The following is an 18,547-nucleotide window of genomic DNA, read 5'->3' on the forward strand; positions in this document are numbered from 1 at the left end:
ACATTTCTAAGAAGTGGAGTTCTCTTGCAAGGTGACTGTTTTGCAGTGTAGCATCTCTGAACACTGTACTGGTGCAGTCAGACAGTGTATTACATACCCTGTAACCTACATAGATCACTGCTATCAAGATGCAAAATTACATTCTAAGACACTGCAATACAATTCCCAATTTTATTGTCAAGCAGTTGTAGATTTAAGACAGATTAAGAATCTCTGCATTACTGTAATGAAAAGAGCACCAATTCTGAGAGAGTACACATAGAACTAAAATATTTAGTGAAACTGTCATTGTACACTTAACTATATTTTATACTTAGACAGCCTAGTAGGTGTCTCTTTTAAAGAAGAGACCTTTCCCTTCAAAATTGAAAAAAACCCTTACAGCAGTTGTATACTACTGTGTTACCTACTCAGCAGTGCTAATTACATGCTTCTAACTTTGTTGAAAAATAAAATTGAGTTGTAACAAATCCCTGATACAAGATACTTTGAGCACCTGCAGGAAAATGTCCATGTAAACAGTGATACATGATACAGTACACTTTAAATAACAGACAAGACAAATCCTATACCTTTTTGACAATATACTGAACAGCTTTATGCTGAAGCTAATAAACACAATCAGAATCATAATGCACACTTCCTTGATTTAAGACGCTCAGAATTAAGCCACATAATTTGGGAAGAAAACTGTAAACATCATACCTGCCTCACAACAGGTTGACAGTGTGATCTCAGTGACAGCTGTTGCAGCAGGATTAGAATCTACACTAACTAGTTACACTCAATGTGTTTCAACTGTCAATGGCTGTGAGGAAAGGATAAAAACACTGGTACAGGAATCTCTGACCAGCATGGATTGTGGAGATACTGTTTGTATCTATTTTTCAAGTATGTGAAGCACCTACTCTCATAAGTTCACCAAAACTTTAAAGTTTTGATCAGCTTATTGCTTTTACTTCATCTCTTCCTCATATATTAAAAGAGGGAAAGACGATGATGATGATTAGGCACAAGCATGGAATCTCTTCTTTCTCAGTCACATACTGGCCACACCATCAAAGAGTGTATATTTTAAATAAGTTCCTCAAAAAGAAATCTGTAGTTTCCACAGTTGCCTTCTTATTCATGGAACAGCTCCTCTTACCTTTAACTGAATATTTCTTTTCTTGTAAGAGGAGTAAGGAGAACACCCTCTGAAGTCTTCCAGATTGAAGAGGAATGAACATTAAGAATTGCTAAATCGCAATTTTCTTTCACTCTATGCTAATTGTAAGATATACAATTTTTTGCTTGATTTACATTGCAGATGTAAATAATGTAACTGATGTTACACGTACATGACTAATGTACATGTTACTAACGTACATGAATTTTACAGAGAATGTGGTCTTTCAAGTCCCTGTAGTATAATTTGTTCAAAGGGGTTGTCTCCTGCTAACAGTGTTGCTAGCAGTAGGTCAGGTGAAGAGACTAATCACATCAAAAAGGCTGAGAGTTTAAATGCCACAGAATTCAAGAACCACTGTTTTTTTTTTAAAGAATTTCAGTTCCTTACACTGGAATTTAAGGGGGAAGAGATGGAGTGGTAGGGAGACCTGACCTTAAGACAGTTCAGCTAGAATATTCAGGTCCTAAAATTTTCCTCCCCAACATTGTGACTTGAGAAGATGTTTTCTCCAGTCCCTTAGTCCTGATATGGTACAGACACTAAAGAGACAGAGCTCTCTATTCCTGTCCATAAAACACTCAGCACTCCCAGCTGCAAAACACAACCTTCTGCACTTTTTAAGAAGGTAACAGGCAGACTTAAAACCACAATTTGTTTAACTCTGCATGATTAAAAACATCACTTCATGTAAAATCAAGGTACACATCCCCTTCTCCCCTCTATGGATATAAAAGGATTATGAGATATCCAAATATATGAGGCATCAGTAAAAAGTATACCACTGCTGTTACTACTACATTAAAAATTACAGAATAAAATTAACGCCCCAAGGTAATCTTCACAAATGAGAAAGCAATTTGTCAAGAACTGCAAAAAAAGGATATACATTAAATGTAAAACTCATATACAAAAAAGGGCTAACTTTTGTTTTTTAAAAAGATTGGACAGTTTCTTAAAATTATCTAGTTCATTGATTTGAGCCTACCACACACAATTATTTTTGACTATAATAAAATAGCTAGGGGAGATAAAATACTATTAAAATGCTTCAGTTGGGAGAACCAAGGTACCAATCTTGACCACTGCATTAAAACTGCAGCATCTATGCATAGCTGAGAAGAAACAGCACTTATGCACTGCTTCCTTCCTGTTCTTGTGTCATCCCAGTATTGAATTCTGGAATCTGGTCTGCAAAGGACTGTGTCATCCATTGTCCATTAGGAACTTCACCAAAGGATGACCCCTCACAATACTGTGGATTGCTTACTCCTGAAAAACAAACAAAAATATTAAAATGCAGTTGATATCATTAACTAACAAAAAAAAAAAAAGTTTGCGGTTTCCATCTTTCCCTCCCTATTTTTTGACTACCTAGACTGCAGCGCTTATTACTTATTTTTGTTATCTACTTTTGTAGATCCAGCTAATTTCACCAAATTATAAATTCTTAGAATCTTCATTGAAGGGTGGCTGCATATATTTGAACATATTCAGATAAATAAGTCTAAATGTTAAAAAAAAAAAAAAAAAACCCACAAACTTTCACTGCAGTGCTCCCTATGGATAAGTTTTTTCTTCTAAAAGAAGGGACACTTTTTTAATGAAGAAGGGTAGGCAGAATGCAAACTTCCATTTACACATTGAGATTAGGACTGAAGATTCAAAATTTCAGAGGAAAGTGGCAGTTACTGTTTCCTCTATTATCATTCATCATTTTTTTAATTGCAGTTGGTGGTATTTTGGAAGTAAAATTCCCAAGTTCTTAATTACAGCTAGATTACTAGACTAATCCTTTATTCTGTTCCTTCTTTGTTCTTTTTTTATTTACTTATAATTTTTCCAAACTTGTCAGGATTAAAAAAAACAACAACACTCCCCCCCTCCCACACTTTCCTCAAGCATTTGCAAGAACTTTTGTTAAGCACAGATCAAGAAAACTATGAATAGTCAAAGCTTATTGCTCCCTCACTAAAAGCTGGAGGACACCAAACTGTGTTACATGTTCTGGGTTTGTGTTGTTGTTGTTTTAAACTTTCTCACTCATGATGTTAAAATAGTAAAATTCGTCTTCAGATTATTCAAGGCATAAAACAGCTAATGCACAAATTATTTGGATTCCAGCATTCTGATATACTCCCCATTTATCTGCCCTGCTAGTAGTGGAACATCCTCAACTCTACTGTGATTTTATCTGTTCCATTATTCTCTGGCTTTGCTTTCCTTAGGAATGAAAACACTGAAGTAGCAACCATCGGTTTTGTTCTGAACAGCACCATGCATTTATGTAAAAGTCATTGTAATCAAAGAAATTTACTTTGTAAGTCACTAGTTGTATCTGTTTGTCAGATTTCAGGAAGCTGCCTGAAAGTCTGAATTTGGGAATCAAAGTTTGAAGGTGCAAACAATTTATTTATTTTTATTTAAATAAGAGTAAGTGGCTTCTTCATATTTTCCTCCCCCAAAAGACCATAAGTTCCCTCAATTATGTAACAGTTTAACTACTGCTATACTTTAAATATCTTGTTTGAATTATGGAAGTTGCTGAAAGGGCAGAAAACTGAGTGTATGTTCATATATAATGGTTTACAAACTGAATGTCCCAAGCACCACACTTTACCAGTTCCATTTGAAGAGAAATTGCACTGTTCATTTTCATATATTGCACGATCACAGTAAGCTCCTCCATATGCTGCTTCATAACCTGGATCATATTTTTCTTCTTTGACGGCCATTTTTTTAGCATCCTCTGCAGAAAGAGGTGACTTCAAGTATTAATATTTTGAGGAAAAATATCAAAGAACATTTTTATCAGAGAACACTTGAAAACACAGACATTTTTATTCTATGCAAAAGATAATTCCAGCTCCCCTTAGATAATCAGGACTGTATTAAGAAGAGCATGGAATATAGTTCTGTACCACGTGATTTATAGTGGATGGGATGTACTTTCTTTTTGTCCTTAAATTCTTTATTTCCTTTTGCTCAAGCAACTGCTAGAGCAACTGCTAGGTGTGTTGTACAATACACTACATTTTAAGAAAGGATTAACAAAATAATCACTATACCTTGTGCAAGCTGCAAGTCAAATGTGTAGTGCACCTCTTGCACCTCTGTGTTTGGTGCAATGCCTTTCAGTTGATCCCTTAAGTCTTTCAGCTTTATGTAATAATGAACTTTATCTTGTGCACGAGGAAACTGAGCACATCTTGCACTGGATGATGGCATAACATAGCAGAGCTTGAGACAAAGAGCAAGAAAAACAGCATTATAAGCCCTTGAACTACAAACAAATATTTAATGCATCGAGAATAACTTCACAGTTAAGCTCATGTTATCTGGTACAAACATCAACTAATGCCCATAGTGATTGTGGGAGAGACTAAAAAAAGCTTTACAGTTTCTTGGCCAGCTAGATGTCTTGCCCTAAAGGGAGAGCTGATTACCAACTGTTGAAACTATGAAAATTTTCACCAGTTGTCTATGTGCTCCAGGAGAAGTGGTAGAAGTATGTTACAAGAAGTACAAGTCTATGCCAGTCAGTGGAGCACACTGAAGAGCTCCCTGAACAAATGGAAATCTGAGCCAGAAAGTCTAGAGGACTACATGATTCTGTGCGAACATCCCAACCCCGTGAGAAAGGCAACATGGGTTAATCAGCCTGGCTTCTCGGCCAAGTGTTTCTGCATCACACTTGCCAGTGTTCGAAATTAGTGTGGCTGAAGCCAACTTAAGTGTCTCTGCCTCTGCCAAGAGACCTAACTAAAGACTTCAAGCTGGTTCAGAGAAAAGGAACTTTATCCAATATGTTTACTGCAGTGTAATATTTATGAACAGAACTTGTAAATATGACTTCTTGTTTTTCTTACAAATATACATCTACTGCAGAAGTATTTAAGAGCTACTTATGAAAGAAGCATTTTATCACCAATAATTCTTCAGGCTCTGATGGCAACATCCACCATTAGGGAAGGACATCTTAAACTTGCAACAATAGTAATTTGGGATAGATAGAGAAGGAAAACCACCCAAACTTTTGCGCTGAAAAGGCAATGAAGCTTTGGAACAACCTACCTTGGCAGGTAGTATAATTGCCTTTGCTGGAGGTTTATAAGAACAGATTAAACAAGCCTGTTTGGAATGACGTATATATAGCTGGTTTCTTGAGATATCCTCCAGCACTAGATGTCTGTGATGAATGCACTCTTCCTCAAACTGTTTTGTTGTATCGTAAGTGTCCAATTTAATTTCAAGCTGCAAATCGGCTTAAGAAGACCTAGTCTAATGACAGTACTTTGGCATGGCCAGATACAGCATTACTGTATCTGTAGCGTGTAATAGCACAACAGCAGACTTACTATTCTTTCTCCCCCACTGTAGCACTTCTAGCACTGTGATCACGTTCAGTATCAACATTCGATAATATAAGCATACAGGAAATTGGTCACGGATAATCAGATGAAAGTAGATGAGAGTTATCATAAAAGCATGTAAATTTTATTCATATTTTAGATGCCCCCTCCCCCCCAAATGCACTAACCTGCTAACCATAACACACTATTTTGAAAAAGAAAATTAGCTAGTCTGCAGGAGCTGTCTTAAAGATGTGTCTGAAAATTGCCCAGTCTCACTTAATACTTTGGGCAAACTTTGCCATTGCTGTAAGTGGGTGCAAGTCCTGAGATTTAATTAGTTTTGAAATAAACAAAATAAGAGTGCTCTGTTTCGGTTCCTCAGCATCAACACTTACAGTTTCTGTATCTGGCACCTTGTGTGGCTGCAATCCAAATTCAAAATTTTTAACTTTTATTCCAAAAACTTCTTTACTGAAAATTTCATAAATACCTAAAATGAAATGAAGATAGGGTAAATGGACAGAAAAAGCAACTGACAGAACAAATTCATTCCAAATTAAGGTTCTCACATTTTCCATTAAAAGCTGCTATACGAGGTTTATACTTTTGCAATTTCTGCATCAGAATTCGCCCTCCTTCCCGAAACTCTTTGCTAAAAGAGAAAATAAAAAAATAGTACTCAAAATTACAATCGCAACTATTACTTGATTAACAAGTATGATATTCTCCTCTGTTATCCTACCTGGAAAGGTCTTTGCTTCCAGGTGTTGTCCTTTCTACCATGTTTGTAAATCCAATTCCATATTTATGTGGTAAAGTGTGGTCATCTGTATGGTTCAGCTGTTCACTGCTTAGACCAGACATGAAGAGACACTTCCCTGTGAAGTGGCAAGATATGCATTTTTTTTTTAATAGACTGTCAGTATACAGTACTGGAATGCTAAAGGCACAGTCTATGTTAAGAGAGCATCAGTTCATGTGGAAAGACTTTTGCCCTATCTAGACAAATTTAAAACAACCACACTTGTCTCATCCATTTCATGAGGATAGCAAATCTTCACTGAACAACAAGAATTCATCACCAGGATCCTGTATATGGCAAGAGACTTCTAAAAGTTCAGTACGGAGCTTTACCTTTCACAATTCACATAAAAAGGCAGGGAACAGGATCAACATGGAGAACAGATTTTGCGGAAAAGAATGTGGCAAATGCAACAAATGCCAGTTTTCTTTTCCAACCTTGCCATCACTTCTCCATGCGTCGGGCCTCTCTGACAGAACCCACTGTCGTCTTAACATTAATATTAACATCTACCAGTCTAGTTTGGGTGATGTTCACTGCCTAGCTCCCTTAAGCACAAATCCACCGCAGCTAGTTCCTAATGACCCAGGAAACTCTTACAAACATAGGGATGTGTCAGAGCATGTGTATCTGGTCTGGTTCTTGGTAAACAAGAGTATTAGTCTCCTGTTCTGCAGAACCCTAGAGAAGTAACTTAAGCCTGATCTGCTGCTCTACAGAAGCATTTTGGACAGAGTATCACAGAGCTGCAAATTAGCCCATATGGAGCTCCTTGCTACCAAAGCCAGAATGGTTCCCAGTACCCAAACGACAGCATTTCAACAGAGTTCAGATATGATCTTTCCTTATGACAATGTGCTGCAAAAATGTTATTTAAATGGAAAAATACTTGAAAAAAGAATCTTTGTCTGCAGAATCAGGTATGCTACATACATATGCCTGCTGGGGAAGCAGAAGGGGTGTTGCTTTATCATCAGCTAAGAAGCTGGTTTAGCAGAGATGAACAAACACAAAAAGAGGAGGGCCTGCTGAAATGTGCTTTCAGAAAAAATGTGTGTGTAGGGTGGCCATTGCTGATTTTAGTTGATACCACAATTTGATGCCCATTGACTTACCCTTGACAACTTAAGTACTAGATATTTAATTTTTATTCCTCGAATGGTACACTAACAAGCTAAAAAGTATTTGTTAACAGAGTCTGGTAAACTGTGTTTACATGACAATTCTAAACCTGCAGTGAAAGTCACTAATTATTTCTATTTTATTCTTTTTATGTATGCTATATGACAGAAGAAGCTATGGGATTTAAGTCACTCTTAGATGGTTAAAAGCAAAATCCCCCTCTTGAAAAGAAGAAAAAAAGAAAAGCAGCATAATTAAAATGCCACAAGTTCTAACAGAGTTCTACAAATCCTATAAAAAGGAAGGAAAATGAAAACCTACAAAAATGGTTTCCAGGTCCAGGATAATGATGTCCTTTGTAAGCTGCCATCAAGCCAGGGTTTATGCCAATCTACAAAGCAAGATATCAGTCCATTTTAATGATGAGAAGATGGCAGAGTGATCAGAAATTTGATCAAGTTACACTAAGCAAATGTCTTCAATTCTCTTAGTTAATGCCAGTAAACAATGGCATGTTACAAACTCTGTAAATGATACCTTCCATTGTTATTTAAAGAACTGACAATCGTACAGCGGGGCCTTGGTTTAAATGTGTAATGTCAGAAGAGCGGCTCATATCATGTTTTACAGCCACTGATTAATGCTCACAGTACATAAAATGTAAAGTAACAGTCTTTCATGACTATGTATTATATTTGACCTTATACTTCACCAAAATTTTCATTATGTTACTATGATTTTTACCAGAAAATGCAAAGCTGCTGTACACAGGAAACAGTTTAGATACTTGTATGCCAAGATCTTGCAAAATACAGTAATAGAGAGGAGTAAGCAGCAGGAATGTAAGTCACAACCAGTGAATACAGACTATTCACATTTCTACCTAATCCTGTGAGTTACTTACTATTACAATGTCCAGATCAAAGGTCAAAATATCAGGTAAAGTCTTGGTAAGAAGTTCCGCTTCAGATACACCATTAAAACGGTCCACTTTTCTTTTGACTTTAAAAGTATCTGTGATCTTTTCTTGTTTGCCTTTTGACTTGGTTGATTTTTCTTTTTTAGCAGCAGGTTTTTTGGGTTGCTTTGGCTCAGTTGCTTTGGCTTTTCTTTTCCTTCCTCCTTTTGCAACTTCTGAAACACACAACAAATTTCCTTTTTTAACATTTCTAATGCTACAGTATGGGCATTCACAAAGATTGAATTGGATGTATGAATACCTTCTAAATATTCATGAATGTAAACAATTAGACAAATCTCAATTTTCCAGGGTCAGCATAGAGCCAGCTTGCATTTCTCTGTACCACAGGCACACACTACTCACAGACAACCGAGCCAACTAAAGATACAAATCAATGAGAATAATGTCAGGGCTAGGGCATGTTGTTTACATGCTATATACAACGATCCTTTAGAAACGGTTTAATTTCTTTTGGAGAACATGCCAGAACATTAAACTTTAAGTTCCAAGGAACATTATAGTAAGTTCTAGTTTGCTGTCCACACTACAGCTTCCAAATCTAAAAGCTTATTGTTACAGACTAATAATGAAGAAACTAAACAGCACATCCAAAGCAACAGGTCTCAAAGATCACATACAGTGTAAGGTATTAATTTGTCACAAATGCAATCTCATACATTAAAAACCGCATAAACTATTCACAATTTACTGTTTACAGAACAGATACTGTTCAGTGAGGCATATAACTAGGTAACACTTGAGAGCTCCAGAGTCTCAATTTGAACCATTAGGATCAAATGTGAATTTTTAATCTACAAAGTGCAAACATAAAGTAGTCACTTTTTTGTTCAGCTGAAGCTTCCTTATGTCCTGGCACTGAAACCTTAGAAATCAATCAGCACAGATGCTGGTCGTGACAAGAACACCTACAGATTGCTCTCTACCCTGTTCATCAATGCCAATTGGCAGAACATAACTGAAAATTTTCAAAAACCTATTTGGCAGCAACCAGCGAACAGCCAAAGTTATCTATTACTTTTAAAATTGAGACTTCACCTTATTTTTGAAGTTTCTCATTGGGATTCTTCCTCAGACAAGCAATATAGTAGATACCAGGGCACTGCCCCCCTAAGTCTGCAGACATTTCTAGACTGTTCTTGTTTGTATTCAGCTTTCTTGCAAGGAGCAGGACAAAAGCCATGTCAGATTCCCATCACGTTCACGGAGCAACTGTTTAGGAAAACTGTAATGGTATTTGAGCTCTAGTCTACTCAGAATGAAGGAGAGACTAGAAAGCTGCAAACTTGGTGAAGTACATCAGCAGCTTTCCTATCTCTTGGAAGAACTAGGAGGTTTTTTATGTGATGGCAAAACACAAGAGATGCATCCAACTCAGAGCTGCCAGAAGATTTCAAATGAAGCAGAAGAACATCCTCCTAACTCTCCAACAGATCAGATAGTACCAACCAGGCACTGTCATTAAAGATGAAGCTGCCTGACCACAACACCAGGGCAGCCCATCAGAGGGCAATCCTGAAAGTTTCTTTCCTCATGACAGCAGATTCTAAATCTTTGTCTTTCGTATTTACTCCTGTAGATTTCACAAGTAATTTTCAAGCCCTGCCTTTGAAGGTTTTACCCAACTCTCAATTCTTACAAAAACATCATGGGACAGCTTCAAAACTCAAGATTAAAACTATCTAAAAATACTCAAAAGGGCAGTCAAATGGCATCCTCATGGCCAAATTGCATTATCCTAATAATAAAGGCACAAAAGAAGCCTATCTATATTAAGTACAGCACTGGAGATGCAAAGTAACTGTAGTGAATAATACAGTGAATAATTGAGCAGTTGCTACAATTTGAAATAGGAGATTTTCTTCCTATGATTTCATCTGGCCAAGTGTTCTAACTAAAAAAGAATGATTTAGGCATATCAATGCACTTACATGCAGGCAATGTCATGCAGGCAATGTCATTGCATGAACTGACTGATATGTTGATACAGACAGCTCTGACCCATACCTATATATGAAAAGCAAGACTAAACTCAGTAAATGAATATTTGCTGTAGAATCAGAATTTAAGCATGGCAGAGATTACTGGCTTTTATACTTAGTGAGGATGAAGTACCAGAGGAACAGAACTAAATGGAATATTTTCTTGGCATGGTTAGTGCAAGACCTAAATGAACAAAATCCTAGGAGGGAAGGAGGGCAATGTAGAAGTGTATAAATATAAAATGCATGTGATATACAGTACACTGTTGAGCATTTGCTTAAGAAAAAGGGAGCTTCACTAAAAAACAAACAACCCTTAGTGCATACTAGCAAGTCAGTATTTGTGATTATAACGCAGTAAAGAAACACCATTTTAACAAAAATACTTCAAACAAAGAATATTATACTGTAGTTTTCTTTCAGTATTAAAAAAAAAGACTTTTCAGCTCAAACGGGGGGGAAAAAAAAAAGAGTGAGAGAGACAACCTTCCCTCTCTAACCTAATATTAAATACCATGAAATCAGCTAAAGATGTTACTTTTACATATTAAAACAAAAAGCTGTTCTTGGGACAAGATAATTTTGTGAAACAGAACTATGTGAATATAACACGTTTAACATTACTGTTTGGTAACAAATGTTACTAAAAAGAATACCTCCTCAAACTGAATGAAATACATACTCCATATATACTGAAAGAATACACACTCAATACTTCCTCAGAGAGCATCAAGACCAACAGGTCTAAAGAAGCAGTTTATTGAAACAAATATATATACTTTTTATATCAAAAAATGTTTTTTTAGCTCACTTAATATAGTCTGATCAAACTACCTTTAGTAGGTTCCTGAGCCAAGTTTGGCTCTGGAATGCCCTCTAGAGTTGGCTGCTCAGTCATGATTTCCATGTTGGGCACTGCAGTCATCATTGGATGGAACGAAAATGTATAAAAAGCTTGAACTTGCTGAAGATGTGAGTAATATCTTAGAAAGGCAGAGAAAAAAAAAGAGACAAATAATTCATCAACAATTTGGAAATTTGGTGATAGATCAAGTAGTCTGTAAACATCAGTCTCCATCAAGGCTGGCATGTACTGCAAGTACACTCTCCAATACAGTCTGTTAACAAGACAATAAGTTACCCAAACCCACTAAGTAGTTAGACGGGGTATGGGATGATGCTTAAACACAACAGGAACAGCCCAACCCTCTTTTAAGTAACAAAAGGTAAAAGAATCGCAACATTGTAAGTGCAGCATAGAGCTTTCCCTTACTCTGGAAAAACACTTTGTAGAATACATTAACAGCACAAGTTATCTATCAAATGTAGTGACCATACACAACGCAACTGAGTTAAAATTATTTGGACTTCAAGGCTTCTCAACTTTTAAATTGTCTTACTGTTACTTTATCTGATGTGACACAGAATGGATGTACAGAACGGGGTACAAAACAGTGCTAACACACGGAGCAGCAGTTACTATGCAGATTACTAAACAGCTTTAAGAAATAGCATGGCAGATGCTGTCCTGTTACCTCACTCTGGATCCCAACACAAGTACTGTACTTACTCTATAGAAAACCATTCATGCACATAGATTCAGCCCCCTTCCATGCTCACAGACATTTTGTCATACATAACCCTTCTGCTCTACATATCTTCCAGACACACACAGCCCATATGCTTCATACTTCCATTCCCTCTACCTGTATCGCCTGTTTCTTGTCCATAGATTTCCACTGTTATACAAATACATAGAATAGTTTTCACAAGCACTAAGTTTGCAGGAAATATTTTCATAATCTCAAAGCTATTCAGAAACACACCAAATAATTTTAGCTATATACGAGTACCTCAAAGGCACACACTTACCACCTTTGCGATGGGGAGGCATCATTCTCTATTATTGAATGAATATTGAAGAATTCTACCGTAAATCAGATTTATCCTAGGACAGCCCACAGTTTTGTCATCAGGCCTCTAACCTTGAACCAAATACCTGCCCTGAATCAAGGAGAATGAATTTGAACTTAGATCTCCCAGATTCCTGGGGAGTAGTCTAACAAAGCCATGGGATATTTTCAGAGCATAGTAAATATCTCAGTCTCCCTGGCTAGAATTGTTCTGTCAGGTATAAAATATTCATGCAACTACTGAACCAGGCAGCAAAACTGATTTTCAGATATGTGTTAGGGAACACAGCCGAGACATACAGAATCCAGTTCATACTCCCCTAAATGCTTAATTACACAGTGCAGAAAAATGTCTGAGAGAGACTTGAAAGCATCTAACCCAAGAACAGTTGTTAACAAGATAACCTCTAGTAAGGTCTGATCAAACTGCCTTTAAACAGAGGAAAATCTGCATCATGTCACAGACAAGTCTGCTAACCGTTTGGTGATGAGATAGAAGAGAGCCTCTACCCTCACCCCTAATGCTCATACGCATCTTTTTAACTTTTTTTTGGAGAATCATTTTTCTTGTATAGGTACAAAAACACGATGTTTTGTTACAAATGAACGGCATATGTTATGGAACATATTACAGACAAATAAAACATTTAAATAATTATGTTCAGTTCAACAAAGAAAAAAAATACTGACTGAAACCCCCAAATTCAATTAAAACTACAAACAAAAGAAAAAAGCTCCATATGTCCACCAGGAAAAGAATAAAAAAAATAAAGTCACTTGCAAATTCCACCCCTACACACAGGCCTCCACCGGCATCCTTATATTTCTTTACATACAACAAGCCCCGCTCAACCTCGACAGAAACAGATGCTCATTCCCACCTAGACTCCCTGTCTTTCTCCTACACCTCCGCACACCAGTATCTCCAGGCACACGGCTTGCTCACTTGTTTTACGCCTTCTTAATGTAACAGACATTTTCCGCATCTACGCAGTGCCCGAGCCCCCCCGGCCGCGCGCTCACGTCAGCCCGGCGCGCGCCCCGCCCCACCCCCCCGCGCCCAGGGCGGGCTCGCGACGGGGTGGGGGGTGTCAGAGCCTGGCTCCCCGCGGCCGTTGAGGGGTAGGGGGAAGAATGGAGGCGAAAGGCGACCCAGCGCCAGGCCTGAGCGCGGCTCCCGGTTCCCCCCGCCCCCGCCGGTACCTGCCCAGCTCCTCGGCCTCCATGCCCAGGCCTGGAGCCTCCCCGGAGCCGAGCGGGCTATTGTCAGGGAGAGTGGAGCAGAGCGGAGCGCGACGCGACGCTGCGCGGCCCGGCCGCCCCCCGGCCCCCTCCCCCCGCACCCTCGCCTCCCCAACAGACCTGTCGGGCAGCCCCGCGTCACGTGAGCGGCGGCGGCCAATGGGAGGCGAGCCAGGCCCGTGAGGCGGTGGGGGAGGGGCGCGTGGACCGCGGCAGGCGGCGCTGGCGGGGGGCGGTGTCTTGCTACTGCTGCCGCCGCCGCGGCGCCGGGGGCTCGGGGCTTGGCGGGCGCGGCCGAGCCGTTGGCGGCGCGTCCCAGGCCCGCCTCCCCGGAGGGCTCCGGGGGCATGGCTTAACCCGCATCGTCTGCACCGCGATGCGGAGAGCGGCCCGAAGCGCCTCAGGGACCCCCGGGCGGGAGGAGCCGAGTCCCGTGACAGGGAACGGCTGCCGGGGGGGGGGGGGGGGCCGCTCACTTGCCACCCGGAGCCACCACGGCAGCGTCCTCACCGAGGGGGGGGGGGAGGGAGGAAGGCGGGCTTCGCTAGGCCCGTGCCGCCGCCGCGCGGTGAGATCTGCGCCAGCCCCACAGAACGCTGCCGGCTCCGCGCCGTAAGGCCGAGCGGCCCGGTGCCTCCCGCGGCTCGGTTAGCGCCGCGGGCTAGGAGTGAAAACGCGCGGGGCAGCTGCGGCCCCCCCCACTTCCCACTCCCGCGCCGGTTTGGGCCGGTCTGTCCCCGCCCCCGGGCAACGGCTGCGAGCGCGCGCGGGCGATGACGCATATCCGGCGCGTCACGCGGTCTGTCGACACTGACGGCCGACACGAGCAGCAGCGGCTTCTCTCCTCGGGCGGTTATTTTGCACGCAAGAGCCGTGGCTGCCGTAGGCGCGGGAGAGGCCGCGGAAGCGGCGCTAGTTTCCCCTCCCGGGTTCCGCCGGCGGCGCGGCCATGCCCGCGGGCGTGTCTTGGCCCACCTACCTGAAAACGCTGGGGGCGAGTATGCTGGCCATGTTTGCGGGCGCCGAGATCGTGCACAGATACTACAGACCCGACCTCGTAAGTGCTCACGGACCCCGGATTCGTGATCGCTTTACGGAGGCTTAAGAGCGTGCATGTTGGGTGAAGCATCTTCTGTGGAAATCTTGTTTGAAAAGATAGGCTGGGTAAAGGTCCCGTTTTTTGCTGAAAAAAACGATCAGCTAATACAAGCTTGGCAACAAGAAGCACACAGGTGTCTGTTCTCTTGGGAGTGTCCTTCAAATTAGGAACGTGATATAAAAAATAATCATAGTTACATTAAATTCTTCAGAAGAGATTTTGATTGTGGGAAGGTTTTTTGAAAGGAGTAAGTAGAAGTGGCAAGAAGTGGCTATATTAGATTTAAATGTTTTTTTTTCCTAATGAAAATCAAGATGACCAAAGGTTTAGTATTAAAGAGTTGCAGACAGTCAGAATTGTAATCACAGAGAACCAAAGTCCAAATGAGACCACCTGCCCAGCACAGTAATGGTTGATTTGGTCTCCTGGAGCCCTCCTCACTTGTCAGCCTTCTCTCCTCCTCCTGCTTTTGTGTACTTTTTCTTGTTCCTGTTGTTTAAAAACACTGTGCTATTTTCTAATCAGGAATAAGCTAAAACATCACTATGCTTGAGCAATCATCTCACTTAAGTGATCTTTTTCATTAATGTATCTATACACCAATGAGTATATTTTTAACAGTTTAAACTTTTGTACTTCATTACAGGTAATAGGCTAATTGTTTTATATAGAGAGAGATATATATACACACACACACACATGCATAAATAAAAATTCAGTCCCAGTTTCAGTTTTTTATTTCTAAAACCAAAAGGTGGAAGTGGTGAGGCTCTTTTCTTTTGTCACCAAGAGAGAGAATATATATGGAAACTTCAGTGAGTGTTTTAAAACTATACTGGTCATGTCAACACAGCTTGCTTTCTCAGATGATAAGAAACTTCCTTTAATCAAATTGTTTTTCTTTTCATTTTTTTCAAATTATATTTTCTTTCTTTAAAATAAAAAAGTAGTAAAGATTATTACATTCTTTGCTCAAGAATGAGCAAAATACAATCACCATGTGGATGTAGTACTCGTCTCTTACAAGGTATGTTAACTTACTGGTTTTTAATTTTTTTTTCTGCCAAAGCACTGACATCTCTCTGTTTTTAACAGAGTATACCTGAAATACCTCCTAAGCCTGGAGAACTGAGAACGGAACTGCTGGGTCTAAAAGAAAGATCAAGCCATGTTAAAACTTCACAGCAGTGATCACACTTTGCTTAAGTTATGAAGACAAACTATTAAAATTGTTCCACTGTTTCCACTGCAAAAGGAATTTAACAATTTTTCAGTAGCATCTTACAGGACCGCAATCCTTACTAGAAATCTGCCTGTGAAATACTGTACTGCCCTAATACAGTTTTTCTGTTTCTTTAAATTAGAATTACATGTAGTGTAAATGTGTTAATACTGTTGTTAAAAGTCTAATGAGCTGTGCATCACACTTGTGACTTCTTGATTGCAGTCTAAGTATCCCTCAGAACAATAAAAGATGTCAATTTACATTGGCTGAGTCTGATAGAATTTTAAACTTTTAAGCTGATTAACAAGTATAGAAAGTTTAGCATATTAAAAAGTCAAGCTTTTGTAGACCCTCATCAGCCTTAATAAGCTTACCCATTTCTCTGTAGCAGATCCCTAATTGCCTATTGGGATTTCTCACCCTTTTAAAAATTTGAACTCAGTTTTATTGGATCTTAGAATCTAATACAGTAGGTTATTGCATATGCAAATAAAATTCCTTATTACAGCACTTCTTGCATTGGACTTTCTACTGCTGTGGCTTTATGAGTAGGTACATGAACTTTGTCTGTAATTCTGATAGGAAATTATTTTGGTCCACTCTTAAGACTGAAGGATCTGACACCTTGGTCATATTAGTTAAAATGGGCCAAGTAAGTATGCACAGATTACACTTAAATTATGTACAATTGTACTCCATTTGGATGCCTGAGCCTCAGCATAGCTTTTGAGACTATTGGCCATTTCAAACAGGCTGTAAAAAAGATAGTATAGGGGGTAGGGATGTATTGTGCAGGGGGGAATGAGATCTCTCCTGCTCCTATGTGCCCATGTTACACTGCAGCATGTGCACTAATTAGACCACAGATTTCCTGTATGGAAGATAACTTTCTAACTGACAGACATATGAAAAGCCTTGATTAAACCTCAAATGTTACACCAAATGAAAACCTAAATCTAGAGAAACAGAGATTATGGAAACACTTTTTCTTCCTTCGCTATACCTAAACAAAGCTGACACTGAAAACCTTGCATCTCAGCATGAGAGACCTCTATGTGAGTCAAGTAAGTTTCCTGAAGAGTCAAGCTGTTCAGCAGTTTTGTTTCTGTTCAAGGCCATAGCTTTCTACTTGAATTGTAAGTGAAACAGGAACAGTTTTTTCCAGCTGTCCCTCTAGAGCCAAGAAAGCCCCGGTCCTTCCTCCAAGTTTTATGAATAACTGTCAGTGTATCATCTCTGTCCTTTCACTATTAGTTTCTAGCATGAAAGATGTATTTATTATTTTCTACTTCACATGTAAAGGCACCATAGAGAAGCTTACCGTAAGTCTCATTGGAACCCCCAAATGCATGCTGCTGCCAACAGAAACTGAGCAATGTAGAATGTTTGCCTTACCCCAGCCTCTTCTAGTGCTGAGGGAAAGACTGATGAGCACTCATCTAGGAACAGCAATGCCGACAAGACAATTTAAATGTCAAAGGCAGCTTCCTCAGAACCAGGTTAACCACACTAGACAAACACCCCCCCCCCCCACAATTATGTGAACAGGAGACAGTTTTCAGTATTGATATATTTTTCCATCAAGCTGGCCAAAAAGCTTACAACTGCATGTTTGTGCTTATTTATAGCAAACACTTGTCACTCCAGCACAGGGAAGGCAGCCAGCACATAGTCTTACTACATGGCAATACCCTCCACTGAGGAAGATGAAGAAGCATGAACCATGACCCTCAAAGTGTGCTCTTTTATTAGTTCTGAAATCAAGTCAGACATGGCAGCCTGAACCAACCAAGGTATTGAGAACTTCAGCTGTGGAACAGAACAAACATTGCTTAAAGTGGACAAATATACAGAGTTCTGTAGCAAACAACCCTATGCTTCCAATAATATCCTTTCCTAGTTGTTAGCTATTGAAAAAGCTCTTAAACATACAGTAGATGCAAGTCACATGCTACTCAAGCTGGTCAAACATATAAATGGTGTATGTTGATTACACATCTACTTCAGAGTTATGAATGTATATTTAACACAATAAGGGATTTTTCTTTACATTCCAAACTGTAATGCTCTAGATTCACTGTAAGCTGTATTTCAGAAGTATACAGTCAAAATCTCAGTTGATTGCTACAGAGCACAAGACAAAGTTGCACTGTTTTGCTAAGAGGACTGCACTTTAAAAGTAGATGGTGCTCTAACAACTCTCTGAAAAAACTAACAAAGGACTGCTATTAAAGCTGATGCATTGCTAGCTGCTGAACTATACTCTTGAGTTAGACCACTCAGTTTACACAGAAGGAACCTTTTGTTATAAACAATACCTAAGACTACTGCAGAAACCTGAAAAACCACACACACGCTACTAAGCTGCCATTCCTAGAAGTCTCAAACAGCATACTTTAAGAACAACTCTGTATGAACCCTAACTCCGTAGCCATGCTGATACAAATGCAGTGTGTTTATTGCAAGGGAACAAAATTATTTAGACAATATAGAGTAAAAATAAGTGAAAAGTAAGTTCCTTAGGCCACTGTCTTAATGAGAATAGCCTATTTCACTTCAGAGTGTGAAGCTCAAACTTCAGTCTTTTGCATGAATGCCTACAAACCACTCTTCCAAGTCATTAACTGGAGTTGCTGCACAGGAGTACTACCTCTAAGAAC

General features: G+C 39.7%; 1 protein-coding gene across 7 annotated transcripts; it reads right to left on the reverse strand.

Annotated features, from left to right (window-relative positions):
• Nucleotides 1-157: 157 nt before the first annotated feature.
• On the reverse strand, nucleotides 158-13,991 carry TDG (thymine DNA glycosylase). 7 transcript variants are annotated; one of them, XM_064513674.1, is made up of 11 exons: nucleotides 13,525-13,636; nucleotides 12,281-12,412; nucleotides 11,243-11,391; nucleotides 8,352-8,581; nucleotides 7,769-7,838; nucleotides 6,266-6,401; nucleotides 6,093-6,175; nucleotides 5,919-6,013; nucleotides 4,237-4,408; nucleotides 3,789-3,917; nucleotides 158-2,440 (listed from the first exon to the last, which is right to left on the reverse strand). In XM_064513674.1, the coding sequence occupies exons 3-11, from the start codon at nucleotides 11,334-11,336 to the stop codon at nucleotides 2,301-2,303; spliced, it is 1,149 nt and encodes a 382-aa protein (XP_064369744.1). In that variant the 5' UTR covers nucleotides 11,337-11,391; nucleotides 12,281-12,412; nucleotides 13,525-13,636; the 3' UTR covers nucleotides 158-2,300. The 7 variants fall into 7 exon arrangements, with proteins under 7 accessions (XP_064369744.1, XP_064369739.1, XP_025973720.1 ...); XM_064513669.1 differs by lacking the exons at nucleotides 12,281-12,412; nucleotides 13,525-13,636 and adding an exon at nucleotides 13,684-13,807; XM_026117935.2 differs by lacking the exon at nucleotides 12,281-12,412 and having other exon boundaries at nucleotides 13,525-13,660.
• Nucleotides 13,992-18,547: the final 4,556 nt, after the last annotated feature.

The sequence above is a fragment of the Dromaius novaehollandiae genome, chromosome 1 (assembly GCF_036370855.1).
Source record: "Dromaius novaehollandiae isolate bDroNov1 chromosome 1, bDroNov1.hap1, whole genome shotgun sequence".
Classification (NCBI taxonomy): domain Eukaryota; kingdom Metazoa; phylum Chordata; class Aves; order Casuariiformes; family Dromaiidae; genus Dromaius; species Dromaius novaehollandiae.